General features: G+C 38.6%; 2 protein-coding genes across 2 annotated transcripts in view; both read right to left on the reverse strand.

Annotated features, from left to right (window-relative positions):
• Nucleotides 1–5,347, reverse strand: part of LOC307138065 (GTPase IMAP family member 8-like) — a 43,179-nt gene extending 37,832 nt beyond the window's left edge. Inside the window, exons 1-3 of the mRNA XM_079836183.1 lie at nucleotides 5,005–5,347; nucleotides 4,493–4,558; nucleotides 1,557–1,622 (exon numbers count right to left, since the gene is read on the reverse strand). Of these exons, the coding sequence (XP_079692309.1) occupies nucleotides 1,557–1,622; nucleotides 4,493–4,558; nucleotides 5,005–5,023 (151 nt within the window). The 5' untranslated portion in view covers nucleotides 5,024–5,347. The remainder of the gene's footprint in view (nucleotides 1–1,556; nucleotides 1,623–4,492; nucleotides 4,559–5,004) is intronic.
• Nucleotides 5,348–12,446: 7,099 nt separating this feature from the next.
• On the reverse strand, nucleotides 12,447–21,919 carry LOC307138603 (uncharacterized protein; the record flags this gene model as incomplete). The annotated part of the gene is made up of 4 exons (XM_079837033.1): nucleotides 21,842–21,919; nucleotides 21,472–21,537; nucleotides 16,317–16,382; nucleotides 12,447–13,963 (listed from the first exon to the last, which is right to left on the reverse strand). Exon 4 carries the CDS (start codon nucleotides 13,575–13,577, stop codon nucleotides 12,447–12,449), a length of 1,131 nt encoding a protein of 376 aa, XP_079693159.1. The 5' UTR covers nucleotides 13,578–13,963; nucleotides 16,317–16,382; nucleotides 21,472–21,537; nucleotides 21,842–21,919.
• Nucleotides 21,920–26,170: the final 4,251 nt, after the last annotated feature.

Raw genomic sequence — 26,170 nt, forward strand, 5'->3', positions numbered from 1 at the left:
AGATTGAAATATTGGGGGGTGGGGGGGGGGGGTGAGAAAACGCCTATTTTTTTCATTAAATTGATGCAAAATCATCTAGAAATGTGTTTTAAGAGTTATTTTTTCAGTGGATGTTGTCAGCACATGTGTTCTGTGTATCTGGAATACATTTATTGACAGCCTACCCAACCCACTGAGGATTTGAGGAAAAAAAATATTTTTCACATTTTTCTGATAAAAAATAGAGGGTGTATAAATGAAAATGGCCACCATTTTTTTTCTCGATATTTCCGGCAGAGCAGACCCTCCAATTATTGGTTCTTAGGGTCAAAGTTAACAGATAAAAACAGATAAAAAGTATCGCAGACCATGTCAGGTTCAACCCATTTTATTGAGCTTTTGAGACTTTGGCTCCCCGACTATACTGTAATGATTCACATTTGACGGATGTTGTGTGACGTCATCCATAACAACAAACATGGAAGGAGGGACAGGCTGGGTAAGCACACCTGTGGACAATACATAATTGTTGAATGGTTTTAAAAGGGGGGAGGGGAAGAATAATAGGACGGTCTGTTTGATAATGTTTTAGGGAAGACGCGTTTGAATTGTATTGGAGCCTGCAGGGTTCACAGGAAAAAAGTGGGTCGCTTTGTGGCGTTCGTGGCTGGCTAGCACCACCGGCGCTGAAGAAAACCGGGGTACCACTTATTGGCCCCAAGGTAGATAGTGGGTAACATTTAGGTAGAGAGGAAAGCGAATATAGGTGGACACTGGCAGGCTTCACTCTGGAGAACTTCCTCTAATAGTGCCGCGGAGGGGAAGGCTGTGTCTTCGTTGTGACGGCGGGGTGTCGTCGGACACGGACAGGGAAGTCCGAGACTATTCATTTATCTATTTGTGTATTGTCTGTCATGATCAGTCATGTGTGCTTACGTCCCTAATGCTGTATGCTGATTGTGTGTACTGGTTATCCTCACGTAGAGAAGGGATTTATACTACGAGGTTTCTAATGAAGTGTGCTGTGTCTAGAATAGATTAGTTTCCACTATTTATTGGTTGCTGTGAAGTGAGCGTGTATTGGTGATCCTTTTAATGTGTGTGCACTGTAGAATGAGATGAAATGACCAGTGTATGTAATTAGGATACCGAATTGTGACCAGTAAGGCTGCTATTATTGTTAATAAACGTTATACTTTTGTTGACTAAAGTGGCTCGTGCGTGTGCATTTAAGTGCTCCTCCCGGACCTTACCGGGTTATAAAAGGTGGTGGCAGCAAGAGTGCAAGTCCACAAGAAAGCTCCCCAGTGTCCCTAGTGGCGACTGGGTTTATTACAGTACATTAAGCCACGTTAATCGTTTTTCATGTTAAAAGGGTCATGAATTGAGAAATCAGCCTTTGATATATTAAGTTCATTGTGATATAAGACTATCCTGTAAGTTTCGGAGCTGAAAACTTCCTTGTTAGTCAAAGAAAAGCTTTTATTGACACCAGGTCCAGTAAGGTAAGATTAGTAATATTTCCCCTTTGAACTAACTCACTATCATAAAAGGCAATTTATGGTCTTTGCACTTACTGTTTGGAGGAGTACTTCTGCTGTTTAGTCTTTTTCTTGGGATCCTCTCCTCACAGTAAGATGCAGCTGTTGATTAATTGTAAGGCAAGTTTAAAAAACTGGATATATTGGTGTTGAAATGACAACTTTCATGTATGTTGTAGCTTAATTAATCATTATTTGACAATGTAGATAAAAAATAAACTTATTTTAAGTAGCCTACATCAATGCTGTTTTAAATGATTGACAATGGTTGTGGCATGTTGTTTTGATGACTCAAAATTCACTTTATAACTCAAAATTCACACCAAATGTGATAAAAAATAAATAAAAAAAAGATTTTTTTTTAATATTCCTATTTAATAATTGTTTAATCGATATGTCATCCTCAATAAATCCGTCTCCGGCCTGACAGCTCCGATCGTTAGAATATTGCAGTTTAATAATTGTTTAATCAATATGGCATCCCCAATAAACCCGTCTCTGGCGTGATGACTCAGATTCTTTTGAATATTGCACTTTAATAATTGTTTAATCGACACGTCATCCTCAATAAACCCGTCTCCGGGGTGTTGCCTCCGATCTTTCGAATATTCTGATCTAATATTCTGATCTTGCTCAGTTGCGGACACTACATTTTTCAACTAAATATCCAAATAAAACTAATTAGTAAACTAAATGAACCATATAAACTAAATTACTGATCTAATTACTAATCTATTGCCCACATTGTCACTGTATGATAATTGAAATGAGCTAGATGACATCATTTTCTCCGGAGTGGCTGTACGGCCGAATAAAATTATGTTGCATTATTTTCCTGTTTCACACAGTAAAGCTGCTTTGAAACAATCAGCATTGTAAAAAGCACTATATAAATAAAGTTGACTTGACTTGACAGGATTAGTTTTACAATTTATATATATATAATGCATGTAAAATTAATAGTTACTTCAGAAGTTATCTGTAATGTTTAGGGTATTTTCGGAGAGGATGAGTCATATATTGAAATCGTTTATGTGAGTGTGTCTACTGCACACTGCCGACACGGGTACTTAACTGAACTAACACAAAATATTTCTTTATGTATGTAATTATGGGGAAAGAAATATTAAACATTAACAGATATCTGTGTTTAGCTGCAGAAATTGATTCGAATAGCTTATACAATAAATTTTAACACAAGCCTATATTGCACTATTGTATAACAATTCAACGTTTGCCATGCATCATCTCGGAAATAAATCAGTCAGCGTTATTTGTCTGAATAAGTTATAATGCATCTATTTTATTTCCTGATTGAGCAACATCTATTTCAGATTCTTAAAGACTTTTATGGCGTTTACAGTTCCATATGAGTAAACTGTTACATATGCTATGTTGTTGAATTAATTATTAATTTAACCATCGTTTCGATAATTAACTGCTTCGCAAATGCATAACGAAATCATTGTTGAAACATTTGCAGGGCCGGCCCGTGGCATAGGCGGAATAGGCAAATGCTAGGGGCGCCACTCATCCATAGGAGCGCCAAAATTTATTACTGATACTATTTTATTAATATTCGAAATATTAACTTAACTAAGTCCCCCGCCTCTTCCTGGTCCGCCTCATCAATCTCCCCCCGCCGAGCTACTTGAAGTGCGGCCCTGACCAATTTGCTGCCCTAGGCAAGATTTTACTTGGTGGCCCTTGTAAGGTTTAGCACTACATGTTATCAGTCTAAGTTGTGGAATTACTACTGTTTTATTTTTGTAATGCATTGATGTTTTTATTTTTATTTTCATTGTTGTTGTTTTATATGATGTCCAGTCCATTCTACCCCGTCATCATGTTCATGATATTATTATTATTTTATTTTTTAAAAGGCTGTTGATAGTTAAACTATACAAAAATAGCACCTATGCCACATTACAGCCTAAACCCTAGCAAGAGTAATTGCATCCAGCATTCATGCACAAACTATTCATTGAGAACTAGCAAAAGTGTTTGTTTTCCAGTAGATGGCAGCAATCTTCCACTATATGCACATTCATGTTTTCACCATGAATTAAACTGAGAAATGTAGATATTTAATGTGAATTTTAAATAAAATGTTGCTATTTTAAATAAACCTGTATATAAATATCATTACTAATTTTGGCAAATACATTTTAAAATATCCATATGTCCCCTTAAAACTGCACAACTGTAGAGTAAAAACATGAGGCTATTATAAAAGTGATATTGCATGCGTTTTTATTTACAAAATCACACTGGCTGTGGCCTCTCGAGAACCCAGAACAGCTGTTTGCATAAAGTTTAAGGTAAAACTGGAATGAATTAGCGAGCATTAGTATTTTACTACTATGCAATTAAATAAACTGTACATTCATTAGCCTACATCACTTTACCTCTGTCTTTACACCGCTAAAAATGCTCTTCTTATTTAGTATTTTTTTCTTGTTTCCGGTCCAAATATCTAAAAATTCTTAAATCAAGATGTATTTACGTTATATTTCTGACGCACTTCAAGTAGCTCGGCGGGGGGAGATTGATGAGGCGGACCAGGAAGAGGCGGGGGACTTAGTTAAGTTAATATTTCGAATATTAATAAAATAGTATCAGTAATAAATTTTGGCGCCCGAGATGAGTGGCGCCCCTAGCATTTGCCTATTCCGCCTATGCCACGGGCCGGCCCTGGGTGTTATGGTGTTTACTGAGTTTGGTCTTCCATAGTACATTAAGCCACGTTAATCGTTTTTCATGTTAAAAGGGTCATGAATTGAGAAATCAGCCTTTGATATATTAAGTTCATCGTGATATAAGACTATCCTGTAAGTTTCGGAGCTGAAAACTTCCTTGTTAGTCAAAGAAAAGTTTTTATTGACACCAGGTCCAGTAAGGTAAGATTAGTAATATTTCCCCTTTGAACTAACTCACTATCATAAAAGGCAATTTATGGTCTTTGCACTTACTGTTTGGAGGAGGACTTCTGCTGTTTAGTCTTTTTCTTGGGATCCTCTCCTCACAGTAAGATGCAGCTGTTGATTAATTGTAAGGCAAGTTTAAAAAACTGGATATATTGGTGTTGAAATTACAACTTTCATGTATGTTGTAGCTTAATTAATCATTATTTGACAATGTAGGTAAAAAATAAACTTATTTTAAGTAGCCTACATCAATGCTGTTTTAAATGATTGACAATGGTTCACTGAAAAAAATGATTCGTTGAATTTACAATTCCCATAGAACCAAAACAATTTTTTTAATTAAAATCAAAAAACTAAATTTAAATTATTTAAACGAGCACAAATTAATTATGCTTAATTTAATCGGGCCATAATAATTTTTTTCAGTGTGGTATGTTGTTTTGATGACTCAAAATTCACACCAAATGTGATAAAAAATAAAAAAAGAACAGATTTTAGTCTACATCATAGCTTTAAATGCCTATTTAAAATATGCATATATTTTGGATCATACTTACAATCCTTATGAGACGCCATTTCAAAATGGAGCTCTGATAGTCCTGTTTCTTTTCCAAGAAAAAATAAATAAAGTGAAAGTAAAAATGTTGCCCAGCCAACCTACCGTTCTTAGCTAACATTAGACTTATAGTTTACTGTACCTGTATTGTCTATTTTAAAACTATATGAAACACAAACATTAAAAATAAAACATTACATTTTTTACATAGGTGACAAAAGTACAGACTAATCTTTCAGGGTTCCTGTGATGGCCGATGACGTGGCCATCAAGCGGCAACCTCCCGCACTAGGCTTGTTTGAGATGAGCCTCGCCTCTCCTGTAATTCAGCCGAGACTAGGCGGCTGCAGTGAGGGGAGGAGTGAAACAAGTGCAGGTAATGTTCAATGTTCAATGTTCAATGTTCAATTTATTTATAAAGCACATACTAATACAACAGAAGTTGACCACAGTGCTGTACAAGGGCCAAATACTACATAATTATACAATCACATTCAAATTAAATTTCATTACACCACCATAAAAATAAGGATAAAAATATAAAATAAAATAAATAAATAAAAAAAAACCATAAAACAAAGCATATAAACACCACTAGCACACACTCATGTATGATCGAACGCCAAAGCAAAAAAATATGATTTTAACTGTCTTTTAAACTCCCTAAGACTGGAGCACTGTCGGATATAATGGGGTAACCCATTCCACAGCCTAGGACCAACTGCGGCAAAAGAGCGGTCTCCCCTCATTTTCCGGTACGTCCGTGGGACCACTAAGAGATTTAGTGAATCAGAGCGTAACGATCACTTTGGTTTCTTTACCTCGATCAGATCGGCTATGTATGTCATGTAAAGCTTTAAAAACAAATAATAAAATCTTAAAATTAATCTGATAGGAGACTGGCAGCCAATGTAATTCTCTTAGTACAGGGGTGATGTGCTCATTTTTCCGTGGACCTGTCAGAATTCTTGCGGCTGCGTTTTGCACCAACTGTAATCTATCTAAACTTTTTTGTTGAACACCGTAATATAGTGCATTACCATAGTATAGTCTCGAGAAAATTTAAAGCATAAATTATCTTTTCCAGGTCCTTCTGTGACACAAAGGACTTGATTTTAGCGATTAGTCTCAAAAAAAAAGAAACTAGTTTTAACGACTTCGTTTATCTGTTTTTCAAATTTTAATGCACCATCCCAAATTATACCTACATTTTTTACCTGATGCATCCGAAAAGGTGAGAGTGCACCCAAGTCAATTTTGGATTTATCAAAGGACTCGGAAGGGCCAAATATAACCAGTTCTGTTTTTGTTTCATTTAAACATAAAAAATTTGTGGACATCCACAGCTTAATCTCATCAAAACAGTAGTCTTTCTACAGCTAAAGAGACAGTAGGCTTTAACGGAAGGTACAGCTGGGTGTCGTCTGCATAGCAGTGAAAAGAAATACCGTATTTCCTCATGATTTGACCTAACGGAAGCATATACAGTGAAAAAAATACTGGTGCTAAAACGGATCCTTGTAGTATACCACACAATAGCAGCGCTGAAGTAGATGTAAATTCCCCCGTCTGAACAGAAAAAGTTCTGTTTTCAAAATAAGACCTAATCCAATAATTTTGAAGTCGATCTAATAGTATTTTATGATCTATAGTATCGAACGCAGCACTAAGATCGAGTAGAACTAGTATTGAGATACAGCCTTGGTCAGAAGCTAGAAGTAAATCATTTGTGATTTTAACGAGTGCGGTTTCTGTGCTGTGATGCGGCCTGAATCCTGATTGAAATTTTTCATAGATATCATTTTCTTGCAAGAAAGAGCACAATTGAGCAGACACAACTTTTTCTAGTATTTTAGACATGAATGGAAGATTTGAAATTGGTCTGTAATTTGCTATGTTATTATGATCTAATTGTGGCTTCTTAATGAGAGGTTTTATGACTGCCAACTTGAATATTCTTGGAACATGACCTAAAGATAAAGATGAGTTAATAATATTGAGAAGAGGCTCTTCCACTACAGGTAACAATTCTTTCAGTAGTTTAGTGGGTATTGGATCTAATAAACATGTTGTTGGTTTAGATGCAATGATAAGTTTATTTAGCTCTTCCTGTCCTATAGTTGTAAAGCGGTGTAGTAGTTCTTGAGGGGCGATAATTGCGGTTGAATCATAAGACATCATTAATGATTGTACATTTACAATTTTGTTTCTGATGCTTTCTATTTTGTCAGCGAAGAAGTTCATAAAATCATTACTACTAAACTGTAACGGAATATTTTGTTCAGGCGATGCTTGTTTATTTGTTAGTCTAGCCACGGTGTTAAATAAAAACCTTGGATTATTTTGGTTATTTTCTATTAGTTTGCGGAGATGCTCAGCCCTGGCTGCTTTTAGGGCCTTTTTATAACGTGACATACTATCTTTCCACGCGATTCTAAAGACCTCTAAATTAGTTTGTTTCCATTTACGCTCTAAGTTACGAGTTTCTCTCTTGATAACATGTGTAGCACTGTTGTACCATGGTGCTTTAGTTTTCTCTTTAACCTTTTTTTTTCTAATTGGTGCTACAATTTCTAATGTACTAGAGAAAATGGTGCTCATACTGCTAGTAATTTCGTCTAGTTCATCTGTTTGTTTGGGTTCACTGAGCAGCTGAGCCAGATCAGGTAAGGTATTTGAGAATCTATCTATAGTGGTTGGAAGGATTGTTCTGCCTGGTCGATAACGTGGCGCAACATGACAGATTTCAGCAGTACGCAGTATGCAAGTTACCATGTAATGGTCAGTGACATCATCACTTTGCGATATAATATCTATATCGGTTGGGTTGGTTCCATGTGATATAATTAAATCTAGTGTGTGATTAAGACGATGAGTGGGACCAGTGACGTTTTGCTTGACCCCAAAGGAATTTAATAGATCTGTAAACGCAGCCCCTAACGCATCATTTGTGTTATCTACGTGTATGTTAAAATCTCCAACAATTAATGCTTTATCGACGTTGACCAATAGATCTGAGAGAAAGTCTGCAAACTCTTTTAGGAAATCAGCATAGGGCCCTGGAGGTCTATATACAGTAGCCAGGGCTAGAGATAATACGGATTTCTTTCTTACATCTAAGAGTGTAACATTTAGCACTAGTACTTCAAACGAATTAAACCTGTGACCTGTTTTCTGGGTAACATTAAGAATATCTCTATAGATTGTTGCAACACCGCCGCCACGACCAATCAGACGGGGCTCATGCTTATAACAGTATCCTGGTGGAGTAGACTCTGTGCAAAATGTCTGTGCACGGCCCTGCTAGTAATTAATGATTAACTGAATGTACAGTAAACGCCTTTTAGCCATTATTTACAACTTAATAAGCCATATATTATGTTTGTGTAGAGATGTAATTATATTTCTGTGCCATTCTGTTGTTAACTGAACAATACGCTAGTAATTGTTAAATAACGGCTGGTTTTGCAGTTATAAATGGCTAAAAAAGTGTAATAAAGGCAATTTGACCCCCTATTCTAAAGGAAAAGTTTTATTCTCATTAACTATGGCACTTATTGAGTGATATTCAAGTTTGTTGACCAGAATAAGCCAAATATTAACCCTAACTACCATTAATACAGTACTAATAAAGACAATTTGACCCCCTATTCTAAAGTCACAGTCTTATCGTCATTAATTATGGCACTTGACCGCCTTCTGTATACAACTTGCGCAGAAAGTTTAACGCCTCTCGCAGTTCAAATGCTACGTCCAACGTCATCGTCACGCCAGTTATGCTTTCTTTTGTAAGTTGAATACTGAAGGCGGTCTGGCTGCACTTTTCTATATAGCCTATGATTGTATGTAGCTTTTCTCCGTTCACAGAAGCGCTGCAGATGTGGGATGTGACGATGAATCCTCATGTTCTATTGTTTATGCTGCTATTTGCGCATGTAAAACTAAAACCCTGGAAAACTATTTTTAATGTAACTTACATACATGTATAGCCTGACAAGCCAGACCCACATCAAGATGTTGCGTCTGGAAACTCACCATTGGCAGGGCTCAATCCGAGGGGCGGGATAAACGGTTGTCTTTCAAATTCCCTCTGCAGGCAATTGAGCGCCATGAGCCCCACAACCAACCAGAGTAAAGAAGAAGGTGAAGCCGAGCTAACATTAGTTGATAGACTTTCGGCGTATCCGGTCAACAAAACTTTGAACATATCTTCTTTTCTTAAGAATGACTTCAGTGCCGTTCTTTGTTCTTTTCTCAAAGAAAAGCTTAACTCAAGTCTTCCAGAGTCGCGGCCAAAGCCAATTCAAAAGACCGCTGTTCATCAGCTTCTTTGTTTACGAGTAACACGCAGAACCTCCGCAACTCTGCCGTCATTATGCTAAGCCCCGCCCACCGACTCTACACACGCTGTGATTGGCCTGACCAGAGCTCTCAGGTCTACCGAGAGTTGTTAGACTACACTCGCGGCAAAATACATTTTCTGCCGCTAGGGTGCGTCTAGATATCCAGGCTAATACGTGTATACATTTCCCTTAAAGGGGTGATGAACTGAGAAATCAACTTTCCCTTGAGCTTTTGATATATAAAAGGTCATGGTAATATAAGAATATCCTGTAAGTTTCAGAGCTGAAAACTTCCTTGTTAGTCAAAGAAAAGCTTTTATTGACACCAGGCTCAGAAAATGATAGCTCTCAGAATATGCATCTCTTACATAATAGGACCTAAACGCCGCCTCTACAGATAAATATGCTTCTGTAGCCCCGCCCACCAACTCGTGAGCTAAGAATCGTCCCTGCATAAGCTTCCTTCTGAACACACATGTGAGTAGGCTAAAACATGTTTTTTTATATGTGTTAGTTTTGCAAATCTATTGATTACATACCTTAGCATGCTGTATTTTAAGGTATCTCTGTACTTAAATGTATAATTACAGTGTAACTGAGTAATATTAAATAACTACTCACTTTTGACACCTGAGGTGATATTTTATGGGGACTTTCCATAGAAATGATTTTTATACTGTACAAACTGTATATTCTATATTCTAACCCTAAACTTACCCATCACAGAAAACCTGCATTTTTAGATTTTCAAAACACTTCATTTAGTGTGATTTATAAGCTATTTTCCTCATAATTTCCACACACACAGGTTTGTTTTGCTATCTAAGTGAGGACATTCCATAGGCGTAATGGTTTTTATACCGTATAAATGTACATTATATCCCCCCTTCACTACCCCTAAACCTACCCATCACAGGAAACATTCTGCATTTTTACATTTTTAATAAAACATTGTTTAGTATGTCCTCATATTTCATGTCTACATCGTAATACCAGTGTAATATCTGTCATTATACAAATTTGTGTCCTCATAAATCACAAACACACACACACACACACACACACACACACACACACACACACACACACACACACACACACACACACACACACACACACACACACACACACACACACACACACACACACACACACACACACACACACATTATTTAATTACACATTACATAAATTACAGTAATGCAGATAATCATTAACTCTATAAAAAAGGACAGTACATTTTATAAACTTGTCCTTAAAAGACTACCAGCATACATTATATCCTTTAATGACAAAATTATGTTAGAAGAAAATTAAACTGTTAAAACTAAGCAACTCGTTGCTTAAAATGTAATAAAAGTAAAGTATGAAATGCAACATTTTTTACACTTAAAGTGTTTGTGCTGCCTTAAAATTTTAAGTATAGTCAACTTGAAATATGATACAAGCGACAACTTAGATATTTGAGCTGACAACTTAAAATGTTAAGGCCGCGTGAACGCTTACTTTTAAAGTTGAAACAACATGTTTTACAGTTATGAGAGCCTGCTGAATGTAACGAAATAATACTGGTCGCTGCAAAATAAAAGTTTGTTTTAATAGTCATGACAGTTTCATATTGTATCCTACCCAAACATTGTTCAAGATTTGCTAAATTAACGTCCACAATCATCTTGTTTTGGTGGTGGCACATTATCAGTGAAGTAGTCATTAATAAGTTGAGCAAAATGTTCTGTCAATTGCTTTGACAAGATACGACAAATGCGGTGCATTTAAGGGGGGGGGGTCTAATGCTATTTCATGCATTCTGACTTATTTACACTGTTAAAGAGTTGATTCTCATGCTATACATGGACAAGTTGGACGTATGACGGAGTTTTTATGTGCTAAACACACTCCTTCAGGATTCAAACAAGTTTTGGAAAGTTTTTTCGAGTATGGCCCTGTATGACATCATAAAGGGCGGAATTCCTTGTATGGGCACTTCTCCCGGATGAGCTTGTGCACACACACACACACACACACACACACACACACACACATCAACCAGAGCGAGAGCAAGAGTGCGTTACGGGAGCCGTCAGCAGCGCTGTCATTTTGGTTTTAGACCACAAAATCAACAATGTCACTAAAGAAGTGTGTTTTTCTGGTTGTGAGGGAAATATCACCTTGTTCAGCTTCTCAAATAACCTGGCGTTAAGGGAACAGTGGATGCAGTTTGTCTTTCCGGAGAGGCAACGCCGTTCTGCAAGTGTGTTTGTTTGTTCCCGGTCATCGAAACCGCATCAAATGTCTGTGTTTTGTTGGCAATCGGTGTGTAAGTGCATATAATGTCAACAACACCAACGTATAGTGAATCGGAAGATATCCAGGGATAATGCCATGATGTTGTGTGCGCGCACGTGCTCGTGACTCTTTAGCCCCGCCCACTGTATGACTCCAAGAGCTCGGCTGTTTTTTGAAAGAATCGGTAGAGAGTATCTGTCTTTTATAAATATGATAAAACTAAAGACTCTTCGGAGATATGAAGGATGCAACACTACTCTACAGGTACTCAAGATTAACATGAGACTGTGTGTGTTTTGTCCCCTTTAAAGCAGGGGTGCCCAATCCTGTTCCTGGAGGTCTACCTACCCGCAGAGTTCAGGTCGAACCCTGATCATACATGTCTGTAATTATCAAGTGCTCCTAAAGGTCTTAATGACCTGGTTCAGTTGTGTTTGATCAGGATTGGAGCTGCACTTAGAGGAAGGACCTCCAGGAACATGATTGGGCACCCTTGATCTAAAGCATTAGCCTGTGTAGCTGTGTTGATCACTATTCATCTGGCCACACATCATTGCAGGGAAAAGTCTTTTTAATAAACTTGTTAAAATGAGATGGGCAATTTGTTATTTATTGTTATTATTTATATTTTGTTGCACAATTTTGGTACATGGATTGCTCCATGTAACCAGTGACATGCTTATCAGAAATATGTTAAAATTTCTTTATATAAATGTTTTCAATAATTCCCTTATTTTCCTTTATTTTTTGCTCATTCCAACAATTTTTTTTTTAAACGGAGAATGTGAAAATAACTCAATTTTTCTCTCTGAATTCATTCAATTCCTGCTCGTTTTCGGGCCTCATCCTCATACTTCTTCTTCATTTCTTTCAATCTGTTTTTATACTCGTCCTCCATCTCTTTTCGCTCTCGCTCCTCCTGTTCTCGTCTGGCTTGATCTTCTCTCATTCTCTTCTCCTTCTCCTCTTTGCGCTCTCGTTCAAACTCTTCTTCGAGCTTATTCAGTTTCTCTCTATGTTCTTCCCTTCTCTTCTTCTCCTCTTCCACTCTTTTATCCCACTCCTCTTTCCACGCTTTTTCCCATTCCTGTTTTTGTTTTCTCATCTCTATTTTGCTGTTCTCATACTCTTTCTCTATTCTCTCTCTTTCTTTACACTCCTTCTCAATCCTCTCCTTCTCTTTTTCTTCTCTTTCTCTTTTGTCTTGCTCAAATTCTTCGATCATTTTCTTTTCTTTCAGCTCCCATCCACTCCTCTCCTCCATAAGTCTTCTCTGGTATTCTTCCTCGTGTTCTCTCTTCAGTCTCTCTTTGTGAGTTTCCTCCATTTCTCTCCTCTCTCTAAATTCCTGGTCTCTCTTTTGTCTTTCTTCCTCTAATTTCATTCGTTTGTCTTCTGTTTTTTGCCATACCTTTTCCCATTGCGCCTTTTTATTCTCCTCTTCAATTCTTCTTTGCTCTTCAGCTTTTTGTCTTTCTTTCTTCTCCTTCTCTTCTTGGGCATCTCTTTTCTTAAGTTCATTTAGCAAGAACTCTTCCTTGATTTTGAGTTGTTCCTCTCTTACTTTCCTCTCTCTCTCTCCTTGATCTCTCTTTGTTCTGCAATTCCCCTCTCCATTGCTAAGACAACGCCAAAACCTTTCTTCCTCTCTCTTAATTTTCTCCTTCTTTTCTCTTAATTTTTTATTTCTGGCAGCCTCTGCTTCTTTGAACATCTCATTGGTGTAACACCTTCCTCCATTTTTCTCCACGATTCTGTTGATTTTCTCCAGTAAGACAACGACTTGTCTATATTTGTCTTCTCTATTGCTATTGTCAATGACATGGTATCTTCCCCTAAAATCTCTGATCAGCTTCTTCAATTGTGAATCAGTACCTTCCAGGTACCTCTCAATTGTCTGATCTTCCAGCTTATCACCATGGGTGAATATTATGATGCCAAACATCCCAGCATTTTCCCCCAAAGTCTTTTTGATTAGATTCAGAGGTTGTATTTTTTATTTTGCGATGTATCTTTCAATTCTAATCACCAGCAGGAACACATGAGGTCCGGGAGAGAGGAGAGTGGTGAGATTCAAAATCTCTTCATTCATGTCATAAATTGAGAGCTCTGTGTCAAATATTCCTGGAGTATCAACAACAGCTACTGGAGTTCCATTAACCAACCCCTCTTCTTTCTGACACGAGGATGCCACTGAAGCCATACTGCGATGTGAATTAAATGCTTCTTTGTTGAGTATCGTGTTTCCTGTAGCAGTTTTTCCACTTCCAGAATGGCCAACAAGCACAATTCTCAGGCAGTTTGTGCTCGATCTCTCACTCGCATTCTCAGCTGGGGTGGGGAGAGGAGAAAAGTGACTACACAGAGCTATGACCTCAAAAATATGCCACGGCACAAACTTAACTTTCTAATTTCATAATACATTCATTTTAATATATAAAATAAAATCCTCACATGACATTAGATCAGCAGAAAAGAAGTTAAATAGAAAAATGTCATTAATCTTAGATGTTTTGGGCCCTATCATACACCAGGTGCAATGTGACGCCAGGCACGAGGCAAGTGTTTTTTGCTAGTTTCATCCCAACGCAGTTATCATTTTCACATTTCATCTGTTCACCCATGGCCTGAAAACGAGGTGTGTTCGGGCGCATTGTTTGCGCTGCTATTTCTAGGAACTGAAAACGACTGCGCCATTGACCAACAAAAACCTGGTCTAAAGTCATTAGCGCAGTATTTTTTGTGTTATTTAAAGGGTGTGTTAGTAATATGAGCCTATAGGCGGGTGCACAACGCACGTACACTCTGAATATTACACACAGGGACGCGCAGCAGCACACAAACATTTTAAAATATAAAAAATAAAAGGATTCCTCTCTGGAGAAGCGTTCAGTCTTTCTTCTCGCAAATCCCTCCATGTAAATAGCGAATCCGCCATGGTGCGAGCGCAGCTGGCTTTTAAAGGGAATGGGAGATGACACTCTCTGATTGGTTTATTGCACGTTACGCCCAAAACACACCCCATGACTCATAAAGAGACTACACTAAAAAAAATGGTGCTATATGGCACTAAAAGTGGTTCTTTGGCTCGTAATCATAAGGGAACCACTTTAACCCTTAAATGCATGACCGTTTCGCCAATCATTCTTACATATTCGGGTCTTTAGTGACCCGGATCTATATCTAACATGGATAGATCTCTGTCGCGATAATATATAAAACTCCTGATATTAGAGTAACAATTACAGAAGAATAAACTAAAGCATATTTCGTTACCTTTTGGAGCTTGGAAGGGTTCAGTTTGAGCAGATGTTTTATACCATCATCATCTGTCCTCGTCCGAGCTCATTTGCCATTACATTCAGCATCTGGCTCATATTCGCGATCGCACGCATATTCTCAAACGAACGCGAACTAATTTTCAACGCTTCAAAATAAATATATTGATCACTGACAGCTTCCTTCACCAGATCCATCATCAAGTGACAGTGACACTAATATTTGAATGTGTATTAATGTGTATAGCACTTGCTCTGCAGTAAATCACTGAGCCATTTCAAGTTTTGCAGATTATAATTATTGTTTCGTTTTCTGTCTGAGGTAACTATGAGTGAAACGTCACTTCATCATTATGTATCAGACATTGCCACCTTGTGGAATAAAGGTGAATTGCACTTATTTCGTCATTATAGATTAATTTATTGTTGTGCAGAAAAAAAATATACGTACAATCTTACACACCTCGGGTCAATAGCAACCCTTTACATTTTTACAAAAAACGAGTGGAAAAACAGGCATTCAATTATCTTTTTTTTTCTTGTTATATTATTCATAATGGATTGATTGAGGAATACTAAGAAGGTTGATGTCTAACTTTAAAAAATGAATGAGGAGGAGGGTAGTAAATGACGTCCCGGGTCGCTAAAGACCCAAGGTATGCATTTAAGGGTTAAGGGCTGTATAGCACCAAATGTTAGTGCTTCAGTGGTGCTTCAGTGGTTCTTTAAATGACTAAGGTGCTATATAGCACCGCTACCATATACAGAACCTGTTAAGATGTATGAACAGCTTTAGATTCAGTTGCTGCCTGGCCCAGTATTGAGTTTGATGCAGAAATCTTTTCAGTGCTACTCCTTCCAAACAGCACCAGATTGATATTCTGAGTACTAAACATGTCTGCAGACAATGAAACAACTAGATGGTATGTTGTATTACTCGATTCAGGTCTTCGTCTCAAGACCATTTTTTTAAAGGTTGGTCTTGTCTCGACCGCATTTGTTCTCTTGTCTTGTCTTTATTTAAAGACACAACTGCGGAGATGTAATTAAATTGCTGGTGCGTTGTCTGTTTTATACGTAAACATCATTAATGGGATTGGATGTAAAACTTCCTGCTTCAAATGCAATCAATAACTTTTTTTTTTTATTTGATTTCTTTTGTTACTGCTGTGCCGGGTCAGCAATCAATGAGGAATAGTGTCAAAGATGAATAAAAACACCCACAAAATTAAAGTTATGTACTTGTGAGATTTTGATTTGTATATTATAACATGATATAATTAAGGAACATCACAAGAGCAAGAAAGCTGTTTCCACCTCAAGCATATACTGAATGTGTCAGAAGCTTTAAATGAATGTTGCGTTGAGTAAAGAACTGATCTCATGATAATAAGTAGCTTACTTACTCTCTACATCTGTGCTCTGATGTGAAGGTTTCAGCCATGACAAAAACTGTTGTTTCGTGTCCGGGGCTGGAGGGGAAAATTCAGCGTCATCAAAAGCATGTTTATAGTATCAAAAAATCACATTGAACAAATATGAAGACTGAATTTGAGCAAATGGGAATCCTGTGTTGCACCTGCTTTTACATTCATCCCAGACAGATGAGCAAAAAATGTGTTTATGCATGAATATGCGCCTATAGCCGGGTGCACACACATTTTTAAATATGAAAAATGAAAGGATTCGAATGTAAAAGATTATTATTTTGAACATACATATAAAAATGCCTACATGTTATATTCTCAGGGAGCTTTGGTGGAATCCGGCTTGCCCTGTAGATGATCTGTTTCCTCGCGAGACAAGCGTTCAGTTTCTCTGCTGGCAAATTCCGCCATGTAAATAGTGAATCTGCGCAACTGGCTTTTAAAGGGAATGGGAGATGAGACTCTGATTGGTTTATTGCAAGTTACGCCCAAAACACACCAATGATTCATCAAGAGAATAGGTACAACCCTTTTAGACCATGTGCCTGGAGCACCGACCATTTTTTATGTCGTTAAACAAGCAAAAGGGGATTCGGACACGCCCTAAGTGGACCTGCTCCATGCGCTTCAGACCATGCTCTTAGATTGTTAAAATAGGGCCCCAGGTGTTCCAGTCACTTCCATGGCCACAGGTGTATAAAATCAAGCACTAGACATGCAGACGCTTCTACAAACATTTGTGAGAGAATGGGTCGCTCTCAGGAGCTCAGTGAACTCAAGTGTGGTACCGTGAGAGGTTGCCACCTGTGCAATAAGTAAATTCGTGAAATTTCCTCACTACTAAATATTCCACGCTCAACTGTTGGTGGGATTATAACAAAGTGGAAGCATTTGGGAACAGCAGCAACTCAGCCATGAAGTGGTAGGCCACGTAAAATCACAGAGCGGGGTCAGCGCATGCAGTGCGCAGAAGTCGCCAACTCAATAGCTACTGACCTCCAAACTTTGTGTGGCCTTCAGATGAGCTCAAGAACAGTGTGTAGAGCTTCATGAAATGGGTTTCCATGGCCGAGCAGCTCATCCAAGTCTTACATCACCAAGTGCAATTCAAAGCGTTAGGTGCTGTGGGGTAAAGCACGCCGCCACTGGACTCTAGAGCAGTGGAGACGTGTTCTCCATAAAAATTCCACAGGACCTTAGCAGTAGTGGGTGAAAGAAATGGTAAATGGACCAATGGCCATCCAAAGCGCTTTACATATTGCCTCACATCCACCCATTCATACACCGATGGTGGTGTCAGCCATGCAAGGCGGCATCCAGCTCGTCTGGAGCAGCTGGGGTTAGGTGTCTTGCTCATGGACACCTCGACACTTGGTCAGGTGGAACCGGGGATTGAACCACCAACCTTCCGGTTTGTAGACAACCTACATGAACCACTGAGCCACTGCCGCCCCAGTGAAAGACCACAATGATCCATCCAAATCCAGTCATAACTATGTTTGGAAACCTTAAGACTGATGTAAAATACACACATCCATTTCCATTTCATACTTATTCAGAGAAATAAGTATTCTCAGGGACAGCTATTTGTAATGCAGTTTCTGGTTAATCCAGAGAGACAACAAAAGATCCCAGGATCTGAGTCTACAGCTTGTGAGGCGGCAGCAACAGATACAACCACGTTCTGAGCCCCCAGCCTGTGAGGAAAGAGACATTAACAACCACTACGTTCAGAGTTTTTAGTCCAGCGAGACGACTACAGCATGTCCCGAGTCTCCATGCCAGAGAGACAAAAGCGGATTGACCAAGTCCTGAGTGTCTGACCCACAGAGTCAGAAGACACACAGAGATATTTGCAACAAGGTTAAGCTCAGGAGAGCTAACCTTCACTTCGAGGTTCCTTCGTCTGCGTGTTCCAGATTAAGGACCTTCTGCACCTACTTCAGGGCCTCATCTGCGTGTTCCAGATTTTAGGACCCTTTGGTGCTCCAGGAGATCAGCATCCCACAGATCTTCGTGTTCAAGACTGTTGACTGCATTGTCTGCATTGCATTGTCTCCCAGCACAACCAGTGGAAGAAGTCACCTCCATCGGACTGCTTACTCAACCAAGTGGAACGTAAATATCCCTTAACCAATCCTCTTTCCAGAAACCTTGGTATTGTTGTATATTATCAGTAAATGATTTTCTAATTTACATTAGAGGTAATTTAACTGATGCAAGTTAATAACAAATAATCTTTCGTTTTTTTGTTTGATGCATAATAAGGTTCTTCACCTTAGTTTCAGAGAAACAACAGTTTATCTTTCCATAAGATAACGCAACTCTTCCATAGCCACACTCAACTTAATCACATGTATTTTATGTATCTTATGCACTTTATTCCTTTGTAATTAATTGTATTAATTTAGTAATTGTGTTTGTTATTCTTGTTTATCTTTTCTTAATAAAATCTATTTTATTACTATTGTGTCTTACTTGTGCTGATAATACAGAAAAGGCTCTACAAGTTAGAAATCTCACCAATCTTTCAGATAAATCAGCTGACCAACTCTCCCCACTTTACATTCATTCTAAATGATTGAACCACCTCCAGTTTGGAGCGTTCTCATACAGCCAAAGACCTTGACTAGTGTCCCAAACTAAGTGAGGGGGAAGGTGGTCATCTGATGTACTCATAACCACACCTTAAGTGACGTGTGATCCAAAAATCACAACGTCAGCGGTGACGTGAGTACCAATCACTACCTTACTTAGCGTCCTTGGATGGACAAAAGTAAAATGACTACATAATTGGCGTCCCTGGGTGGGCCCGAAAGTGAAATTATTACAGTTGTTTTTCCAGGGGTTGGGCTTGGCCTCTTAGTTCCAGGGAAAGGAACTCTAAATGCTTCAGCACACCAAGACATTTTGGACAATTTCATGCTCCCAACTTTGTGGGAACAGTTTGGGGATGGCCCCCTCCTGTTCCAACATGACTGCGCACCAGTGCACAAGTGCACAAGTATGGAAATATATGGTTCAGATCACTCAAACCATATATAGAAATAAAAGAGTCCTTATATGTTCACTGGTGGAGTCTAGATGGAAAAATTGGTACTGCGCACAAAAACTCTTACTGAAAGTTCTATTTTTGAGATAACAAACTAAAATTTGGCAGAGAACTTCTTCAGATATTTAGCTTTGATTTTTTTATATTATTCAGATTTTTTCCTCGCAATTGCGAGTTTACATATTGCAATTATAAAGTCAGAATTGTGAGATTTAAACTTGCAATTCTGAGTTCATATAATGCAATTCTAAATTTATAACGTAAATGTGAAGCTTTTACGGAAAGTTATATTTTTGAGATTTGAGATTAAAATTTGGCACAGAACTTGGTCAGATATTTAGCTTTGATTTTCTTAACATTTTAGAGTTTAACATATTTTGTAAAATATATATAACTTAAACGTCTATAACTAAACTTTACTTTTACAACCTTTTTTACTTCTACAATAATCTGTGAAGTGTTCCCTTTAAAAAGTTACCAAAGTTAAGTCTGCGCTCTGAAGTATTCGAGAATTTTTAACAATTAAGTTGGAAAAGTCATTTTTAAGTCTATGCTCAAAAAGTGGGACAGAGTTGTTAACGATTCTGATTCTTATTGAGTTTATTCGAGTTGATGCGGGCAGGGATATACTTGCATAGACCGTGTCAGAATTTGCCTTTGAAAAGAATGTGCGCTCCGTGGGCGTGGCCGCATTAACGGATAATAAGGCGAACTACTGACATCTCTCTCTTTTCAAACAGATTACATGAACTGAGAATATTTGTTTTCGGACATTTCAACATTTCTTTAGACATATGTCTCATGTTTGTTTGTGTGTTTAGTATTCACTAAGTTACAGTTCATTTTCTGACAGGTATCAGAGTGGACTTCATTGAGCGAGATCGCACATCATGTTTGTTTTCTTTATTTTGCAAAAAGCACAACATTTCGTTTTATTTGTGAGTGCATCATTCAAATCTTGCACTGATAAGAAAAAAAAAGCGAGTTGGTTGCGCCAGCGACCACTTCAGCACTTCAGGCACTTCAGGACTACAGTTGAAGAGCTCTGACATACAACAAAGAAGTGTTTTGTGATCAGCTTGTCGTGACGGCTCGAATTTAGGAATGCAGCATGTGTGAACACGCTTACAAGGGAGAGCTGAGAAAAAAAGAGAAATTCTGTATTTTACAGAAATAAAGAGACAGACAGATCAAGTTTTTCACCACAACTGAGCATTCAAATCTGCCTCCATTTTGTTAGCAACCCCAACTTCCAACGATCCAATCAATTCCCGAAGGATGAAATCAAGCCCCGCCCTACATTTTTTCAAATTTCAGAAGCCATTTCACTCGGATATACGTCACAAGAAGGAGAAAAAGACGATCTCAACTTCCATTTCACGCCGACTTTAACATGTAAATCACTCGCCCGAAACGCTTCATTCACGTCTGGTGTGAACGCACCATGAGAACATTAAAATATGCGAGTCAAACTGACCTGCGAACATCTCAGACGTAATAGAAATTTTATGTGTATGGAATTTTGCATCTATGTTCAAATGAGAAAAAGTCAAAAAATTTCAAGAAAAAAAAATCATGTTACTCTGTAACAAATCAAAACAGTACATACGGGTTAAACAAGTTGAAACTCAGTAAACACCGAACTAATAAAGCATACTACAGAAAAGCAGATGAGCCCAGAATATGAAAGCAACATTAATTACACATTAAGTGTTTTCCTCCCATAGAAAACCACTTAATGGGGCTTAATGGACCAATCGTTATAAGACAACATTTGTTATAAATCATTAATAAAACACAGACAGGTTTGCAAAAAAAACAAATCTGTACTCGGATACTCACTTTCTTTTGTCATATTCTGGGCTCGTCTGGTTTCCTGTTATCAGTATGGTGCTTACTGAGTTTGGTCTTTTCACACCACTTTCTTAGTAGGCATTGAGCCACGTTAATCGTGTTTCATGTTAAACATTTTAGAATGTCCCGATAAAGAGCTGGATATTAGCAAAAGCCTACTGTTAATCAAATTTTAAATTCATTATTCATTCAGCATCATAAAAGGCAATTTATGGTCTATGCACTTACTGTTTGGAGGAGGACGTCTGCTGTTTAGTCCCTGTCTTGGGAACCTCTCCTCACTGTAAGATGCAGCTGTTGATTAATTGTAAGGCAAGTTTAATGAAATGACAACTTTCGTGTATGTACTTGTAGCATTATTTTAAGTAGCCTACATCAATGCTGTTTTAAATGGTTGACATTGCTCAGGATGTGGTATGTTGTTTTGATGTCGGCGGAAAGACAGCAACGCACTTTTGCAACAGATTTGCAGTAAGTTTCACATAAAAATTCACACCAAATGTTAAAAATGTGTTAAAGATAACAAAAAAAGGTTGTAGGCTACATCATAGCTTTAAATACCTATTTAAAATATGCATATATTTTGGATCATACTTACAATACTTTTGAGACGCCATTTCAAAACGGAGCTCTCAAAGCCCTGTTTCATTTCTCAAGAAAAAACTAAAGTGAAAGTAGAAAGTGTTGCCCAACCTACTGTTCTTAGTACCCTAACATTAGACTTATAGTTTACTGTATCTGTATTGTCTATATTCAAAACACAAACATTAAAAAGAAAACAAAAACAAAAGTACAGACTAATCTTTCAAGCAATCATTTTCCAGGACTTTTCCAGGACATTTTTAGTTTTACTATGGCGGGAATAAGGATCATGCCAAATATTGCTCTCTAAGTCTTTAAAAGTGTTTACAGTTTATTGCCATGGCTTAATTATAAAACACTTTTAATATATGAGCTCTTAATCAACATTATGACTATGGAAGGTTGTTTCCGCCACATAATACATTTTTTTTTTTGCGAGTATACATACAGTGGGGCAAAAAAGTATTTAGTCAGCCACCAATTGTGTAAGTTCTCCCACTTAAAAAGATGAGAGAGGCCTGTCATTTTCATCATAGGTACACTTGAACTATGAGAGACAGAATTAAAAAAAAATCCAGAAAATCCCATTGTCTGATTTTTAAAGAATTTATTTGCAAATTATGGTGGAAAATAAGTATTTGGTCAAAAATACTGGTCGAAAGTCTAAGTCGTGAAACGAGCATTAATTTGGTAGGAGACAAGACATATATGAGGTTACATGAACTAGTAAGTTGCTCATAAGGCATGCATAAACGAAATAACATAAAAGAGACCATTTACAAAACGGTTTGAATGGTACATGCAAGGTCCTGGGGTGCATGTTCATTTATAAAACAGTTGTTCTATATCTTAATGCAGGAAAGTCCTTTTTAAAAGCTTTGGGTCCCTTTTCAAATTCTTTCAAGCCATAATCAAAGTCTTATCTGATGGTAGCCATGGTAACAGAGACCATCCCTTGTTTGGTCCGGATTTTCGGACTTTTCAAAATTACAGTTGTGAAACCTCAACAGTACCACGGTCCGGACCAAACAGACGAAATTTGGTCTGACGAAAAGAGGTAGTCTCAGTCCGGATCAAACTGAACATAGGTTCGGTTCGTTTCTAGTGTGAAAGCATTTTTTGTATGGTTCGTACTTTCAGACCATTTAAAGGAAGTTCCTGTTTATTTTTAAATATTATAATGTTATTTTTAAATTTCATCTAGGCTACATTGATTATGAAAAGTGAAAAGATGCGCAATCTGTCAGAAGACAGAAGGTCAGAAATGATTTTGGAAGAAATTTTGTATGATTTTGCTTAGAAAGCCTTTCTTTAATGTGAATTTAGTTTTGTATAAATTGTATCTTAATTTTAATCAACGTTTAATCAGATAATTGCCTGAATATAATTAATAATAAGCAAATAGTCTATAGCAGACAATAATCGTGGGAGCGATCACATGCTTTACACATGAAATGGAGCGAGTCTCAAATAAACCGAAAGTCAGCAGATACTTGTCTCACAAACATGAGAAATATGTGTATATAAAGCTTGAAATGTCCACTTTAAACGTAACGAAAAGAAAATAGTCAAGCAATGCGCACTGTTCAATAGTGGCAACGATATGCGTCCGTTCATTCATTCTTGTCAAAGACGCTGACGTCAGACGCACGTCCGTTTACAAACCAATCAATGTCCAGATGCCGCCCACATAGATGAAGACGAGTGGACGCAAGTATGTCATGTAAAGTTATTCAGTGCGCTCGCATAATTGCAATGTGAAACCAAACCAAAACTAACCGAATGTATAAAATGTATCAAACCATGAACTTCGGTTTGGACCTTGGTGCGGACTTTCAGGTGTGAAAACGCCCTTAGTCGCTACATCATGTATTTACGCCATCACTGCATTTAGTCATTGTGCAAATTGTAGACAATTGTACTAACTCTATTGCACCCATGTGCCAAAACAAATGCAATTTGCCTAAATCAATAAGAAATTCTAATCTTATGTGAACAAGAAACTAATAGTTCAGAAATCTGAACTTATTGTTTTGAGAGAAAAAAAGTCTCATTCGAGAATTGAGCCAAAGCAATTGAGAAAAACTGTAATGAAAGCAAGCATTCTGCGTTGCTCCGCTATCAGCTGTTGGGGAAAAATCGAATCACAGAAGATTTAATCTTCCAGACCTGTTTTCTCTATTGTGTTTTAAATGAGTCAGATCAAAGAGGCCCCACCTGTGGAAGCCATACATTGTGCCTTTTATCTTTTATGGCTCTTGGAATTGGAATTCCTGACTAGCATCTATGCGTTTGAATAGTTATGCTGATTAGGAGTAGGTGATACTCTGTCTGTTGTTACAGATGAAGGACCATTGTGTTTCTTGCTTTTAATTGCTCAAGGCGAAACCTTCAGTGGGTTTCGCCAGATGTATGGGAAATTACTGAGGGGGTTATTTAGACATTGGGGGTATAAGAAGCTTGTGGCTTCTTTGTGTCTCCAGTTCACACTCAAGGTAGCCTCGAGCGGCTGCGTTTGACCGTGGCTCTTCCTTGCAAGGAAAATAAATCTTTATAAAGACAATTGGATTATGGTTTGTTTCTTATTAGTGATGTCAATGAATACATTTTTGCCATTACAATTGGTGTCAATTGAAGTTTGGGATTCCTTGGATGTGCCTTCTGGACCCCGAGAGCAGACAGTGACCGATCATCCTGGACTTAGAGTCACAGCCTTACCCCGATGGATTGAGGGAGAAGGGCTGACTGCCCTGGGGTGTTCGGAGGGTCCAGACACTGGAATCAGAGAAAACGAGTCCGATGGCAACGGGGCGCTTCTGGTAAGAGACAAACTTAAAAAAAAAAAAAATTTCAGGGGGAATTTTATTTTATTTTATAGAAATTTGGTTAAATTGAAAATTGAATTGATAGGGATAAACCATAGGGGAAGTCTGACTCTGTGACGAATGCAACGTGATTGATTTGTTTATGGGATAGAAACTGAAATCACGTAGGCGAATTGGGGGACTGAGTTGTGTGCGGTCCGGGGACTGAGTTGTGTGCGGTCCGGGGACTGAGTTGTGTGCAGTCCGGGGACTGAGTTGTGTGCAGTCCGGGGACTGAGTTGTGTGCAGTCCGGGGACTGAGTTGTGTGCGGTCCGGGGACTGAGTTGTGTGCGGTCCGGGGACTGAGTTGTGTGCGGTCCGGGGACTGAGTTGTGTGCAGTCCGGGGACTGAGTTGTGTGCAGTCCGGGGACTGAGTTGTGTGCAGTCCGGGGACTGAGTTGTGTGCGGTCCGGGGACTGAGTTGTGTGCAGTCCGGGGACTGAGTTGTGTGCGGTCCGGGGACTGAGTTGTGTGCGGTCCGGGGACTGAGTTGTGTGCGGTCCGGGGACTGAGTTGTGTGCGGTCCGGGGACTGAGTTGTGTGCGGTCCGGGGACTGAGTTGTGTGCGGTCCGGGGACTGAGTTGTGTGCGGTCCGGGGACTGAGTTGTGTGCGGTCCGGGGACTGAGTTGTGTGCGGTCCGGGGACTGAGTTGTGTGCGGTCCGGGGACTGAGTTGTGTGCGGTCCGGGGACTGAGTTGTGTGCGGTCCGGGGACTGAGTTGTGTGCGGTCCGGGGACTGAGTTGTGTGCGGTCCGGGGACTGAGTTGTGTGCGGTCCGGGGACTGAGTTGTGTGCGGTCCCGAAAAGGGCACTATTGCGAGTGTCCGTCCGGCTGATCTTGGGTGAAGAGATCAGATCTGTACGGAGACGTCCAACAGATTAATAGCGCGCGCGCGCGAAAAAGCCACAGAGTCAGACTGCCAATATGGGGAAATCCCAAAGCAAGCTAGCTGAATACGAGACACCGGTATTTTATCAAATGAGAAAATTATATGGCCAGAAATACATGCAACGTATACGAAGTTCATTAAATGTCCTGATTTGAGTGTCACCGCTGAGTGACCGGACTGGGACTGTGAAAGAGTCAGTTGAAGGAAAAGGATAAATCGATGGGCTGTTGTGAGAAAACGTGTGTGAGAAATGTGAGCAGACGCTGAAATGCTGGGTGTGAGAGGCATTGACTGTGGAGAAATGAAACGGAGAAATGAAAATGCCACAACTGTTTAAAGATCGCCGATGAGTATGAACTTTGACTAAATTTTAGCTAACAATTTGAGTGATATGATCAGTAATTTGATTAGTCGGTATAAAGATTTTAAGATGAACAAGAGCAAATGCTGTAAGCAGCTCCGCTCTGAAACCCTGACTTCAAAGACATTTGCTGGACTGATGAAGATAATGGGCAGAAATGTTTTTATTGTAATTGGAAGTTGACTGGCTACAAACAAAGAGAGAACAAGAAAATTCAAATTTGTAG

This window comes from Gobio gobio, assembly GCF_949357685.1.
Source record: "Gobio gobio genome assembly, chromosome: 15".
NCBI lineage: Eukaryota > Metazoa > Chordata > Actinopteri > Cypriniformes > Gobionidae > Gobio > Gobio gobio.